At 55.4% G+C, this 3,536-nt stretch overlaps 1 protein-coding gene across 1 annotated transcript; it reads left to right on the top strand.

The window, feature by feature from the left end:
- Positions 1-388: 388 nt before the first annotated feature.
- Positions 389-2,933, top strand: GHSR (growth hormone secretagogue receptor). The gene is made up of 2 exons (XM_007518395.3): positions 389-1,145; positions 1,924-2,933. The coding sequence occupies exons 1-2, from the start codon at positions 389-391 to the stop codon at positions 2,226-2,228; spliced, it is 1,062 nt and encodes a 353-aa protein (XP_007518457.2). The 3' UTR covers positions 2,229-2,933.
- Positions 2,934-3,536: the final 603 nt, after the last annotated feature.

Here is a 3,536-nt window from a genome sequence, read left to right as displayed (position 1 = left end):
CCTGGGACCCCCCCCCATCCAGCCCGTCCGAGGACCCCCAGGGCCCCCTGCACTCCCTCCTCCGAAACCCCCTCCGCCCAGGACTCAACTCAGCTCTCCTGGGACCCTTTCCCTCCGCCCCTCCAGGACCCTCTTTCTCTGGGACGTCCCCCGGGGCCCCCTCTACTCTCGGGGACCCCCCCAGGCTCCCGGGACACCCCGCCACCTGGGACCCGCACCCTTCTCCCCTTCGGGACCTCCTCTCCGGCCGCCCGGGACCTCCCCCACCCACTGCCCCCCCGGGGCCCCGACTCAGCCCGCCCAGGACACTACTCCCCCCCCCCCCCCCCCCGCCGCCCCGGACCCGCTGAGCCCTCTGCTCCCTTCCCGCCCCTGCACCCCGCGGGCCATGTGGAACGCGACGCCGCCGGACGCCCCCTGGTGGCCGCGGGCCGCCAACGAGTCGGGCTGGGTGGGCCCCGCGCTGTTCCCCGCGCCGCTGCTGGCGGGCGTGACTGCGGCGTGCGCCGCGCTGCTGGCGGTGGGCACGGCGGGCAACGCGCTGACCGTGCTGGCCGCGTGGCGTTTCCGCGAGCTGCGCACCGCCACGAACCTGCAGCTGTGCAGCTTGGCAGCCGCCGACCTCCTAGTACTACTGGGCATGCCGCTCGACCTGGCGCGCCTCTGGCACTTTCGGCCGTGGCGGCTGGGCGCGTCGGCCTGCAAGCTCTTCCAGTTCGTGGGCGAGGCCTGCACCTACGCGGCGGCGCTCACGGTCACGGCGCTCAGCGCGCAGCGCTACTGCGCCATCTGCCGGCCGCTGCGCGCCAGGGCGCTGCTCACACGCGGCCGCGCCAAGGGGCTGCTGCTGGCCGTGTGGGCGCTGGCGGCGAGCGGGGCGGCGCCCGTGCTGCTGCTGGTCGGCGTGGAGCACGAGCCGGGCGCCGACCCCCGCGCCACGGCCGAGTGCCGCGCCACCGACTTCGCCGTGCGCTCGGGGCTGCTGCGCGCCATGCTCTGGGTGTCGAGCGCCTTCTTCTTCCTGCCGCTGCTCTGCCTGTCGGTGCTCTACGCGCTCGTGGGCCGCACGCTCTGGCGGAGGAGGCGCGGGCGGGCGGGCGCGGCGCTGCGGGGCCGCGGACACGGGCACACGGTCGGCATGCTCGGTGCGTCCCCCGGGACCCGCCCCTTCGCGACCCCCACCTACGGCCCGGGAACCCCCTTCGGGACCTCACCCCTGGGACCCCCCCCCTTTGGGCCGCCCCCTCTGCAACCCTGCTCCTCTGGGACACTCCTCTCATCCTGGACCCTGCCCCCCCCCACCCTTCCTCCCATTCCTCTGAGCCCTCTCCCTCCATCCCTCCGGGACTCCACCCTTGTTAAATACATTTAATTGTTTATTTTAATGAGGCAGAGATACTCACCAAGAGACCAGAGCCCTCCCTGCTCAGCTCTATTTGATGGCGTGCGGGGGTTTAAACCTGAGCCCGCAGAGCCTCCCTCAGGCATGAAGGTCTTGCAGAACTAGTAGATTTAATTCATTAAATCTGTGTGTAACGTAGACTTAGTGTATATATATGTATATAATATATATATATATCCACACCCCAGGAAACAGAAAGTTGTGGTTGATTATCACTGCCTCATGTCAGTTTGGTCGTGTCTACCATATAAAGTGTTGGACCATTGTTCCCTCTCAGCCAACAGAATCACTCCCAAGAGTGGTTAAATAGAAATGACTGGGAAGCTCAGTAAAACTTTTGATTTAAACAGACATCTTCGTTAAAAGGGACAAGAGCAGAACATGGCGGTTTTCAGCAACAAGAGATCACACCATACAACCCTAAAATAAAGCTGTGCCTTGGAAGACATAGACTGTGACTTGTTGTGCCACTTCTTGTACTGATTCATTCTCTTCTTCCCCCCCCCCCCTTATCCTTGCAGCTGTGGTGGTGTTTGCTTTCATCCTCTGCTGGCTGCCCTTCCACGTAGGACGGTATCTATTTTTCAAATCCTTTGAGCCTGGCTCACTGGAGATTGCCCAGATCAGTCAGTACTGCAACCTGGTGTCCTTCGTGCTCTTCTATCTCAGCGCTGCCATCAACCCCATTCTCTACAACATCATGTCCAAGAGGTACCGGGTGGCGGTGCTCAGACTGCTGGGGTTTGAGCCCTTCACCCCAAGGAAGCTCTCCACTATGAAGGATGAGACTTCTCCGGCCTGGACAGAGTCGAGCATGAATACATGACCCAGCATGAGTAAAATCATCAGGAATTCCTCTGAGCCAGAAGCCACAGCACAGCCGCACTTGGGAGGAAGTTGAAGGCCAACCTTAGAATGGAAGGACTCATGGGTCTGGAAACATTGTGGGAGGGGGAGAGAGGGAGCAGGTGGTGTGTGAGCCCTTTGATCTGCTTGCTCGCTCAGCAGTGAATGCACCCTGCCAGACACTCTTTCTACAGTCATTGTTTATGATTTTGCATTCTGTATGTTGGGTGCTAACAAGGTTTTACCATTGAAGTCTGAGGAAGGAGATCAAGAGAGACCAGCTAGGGCCCTTCTAACTAAATCCAGCTGACTTTGCTCATAAAGATAGAAATGATAAAAAATAAAAAAAAAAAACAATGACTTTAAAACAACTAAAATACAGCATTTAAAAAAATTAGCAATTTTCACATTACCCCAGATTTACTGTTGTCCAAAAAAATGTAAAGCAAGGTACTTAAGAAACCAACATAAAGATTATTATTGGGGGTTGGGCAGTGGCATACTGGGTTAAGAGTACAAAGCTCAAGGACCTGCACAAGGATCCCAGTTTGAGCCCCTTGCAAGTGGGAAGCTTCACAAACAGTGAAGCAGGTCTGTCGGTGTCTGTCTTTCTTTCTCTCCCCATTTCTGTCTCACCGTCCTCTCAATTTCTCTCTGTCCTATCCAATAAAGTGAAACTACGGCCGCCAAGAGTGGTGGATTCATAGTGCCAATACTGAGACCCAGCAATAACCCTGGAGGCAAAAAAGGATGATTATTGATTTTTAATTTATTTATTTACCAGAGCACTGCTCGGCTCTGGCTTATGGTGATGCAGGGGATTGAACCTGGGACTTAGGAGTCCCAGACCTGAAAGTCTTTTTCATTGTTAATTTTTTTCTTTAATATTTTATTCATTCATTCATTCATTCATTCATTCATTCATTCATTCATTGTGTAGACGGAGAGAAACTGAGATGGAAGGGAGCAACCGGGAGAGAGGAAGACACCTGCAGTTCTGCTTTACCTCTTATGAGACTTCTCCACCACAGGTGCTCTATCACTCAGCCCCGTTGTTGTTAATATTAAAATAGTTAAGTATAAATACTCATTGTCTGGAAATCACACCCAAAAGCTTCATTCTTCATGCTTGGGAGAAAATTGACATGGAATATAATTATATTTGTCAGTTGCAGGAAATAAAAATTACGGAGAGCTAGAGTCTACCTTATTTGGTTTAACAGAAATCCTTAAGCCAATTAAGCTTTGGTGCATGAATAAAAGAGAAATCCATCACTCACTCTGGAAA

This window comes from Erinaceus europaeus, chromosome 14, assembly GCF_950295315.1.
Source record: "Erinaceus europaeus chromosome 14, mEriEur2.1, whole genome shotgun sequence".
Taxonomy (NCBI): domain Eukaryota; kingdom Metazoa; phylum Chordata; class Mammalia; order Eulipotyphla; family Erinaceidae; genus Erinaceus; species Erinaceus europaeus.
The sequence above is the reverse complement of the archived record's forward strand: the minus strand, read 5'-3'. Positions and strand labels throughout refer to the sequence as shown.

Bases quoted from the DNA above. Each gene is read 5' to 3' on its own strand.
- GHSR (XM_007518395.3), top strand. From the start codon at position 389: ATGTGGAACGCGACGCCGCCGGACGCCCCCTGGTGGCCGCGGGCCGCC. The intron at 1,146-1,923 runs GTGCGTCCCCCG...TTATCCTTGCAG, and splicing joins GCACACGGTCGGCATGCTCG to CTGTGGTGGTGTTTGCTTTC.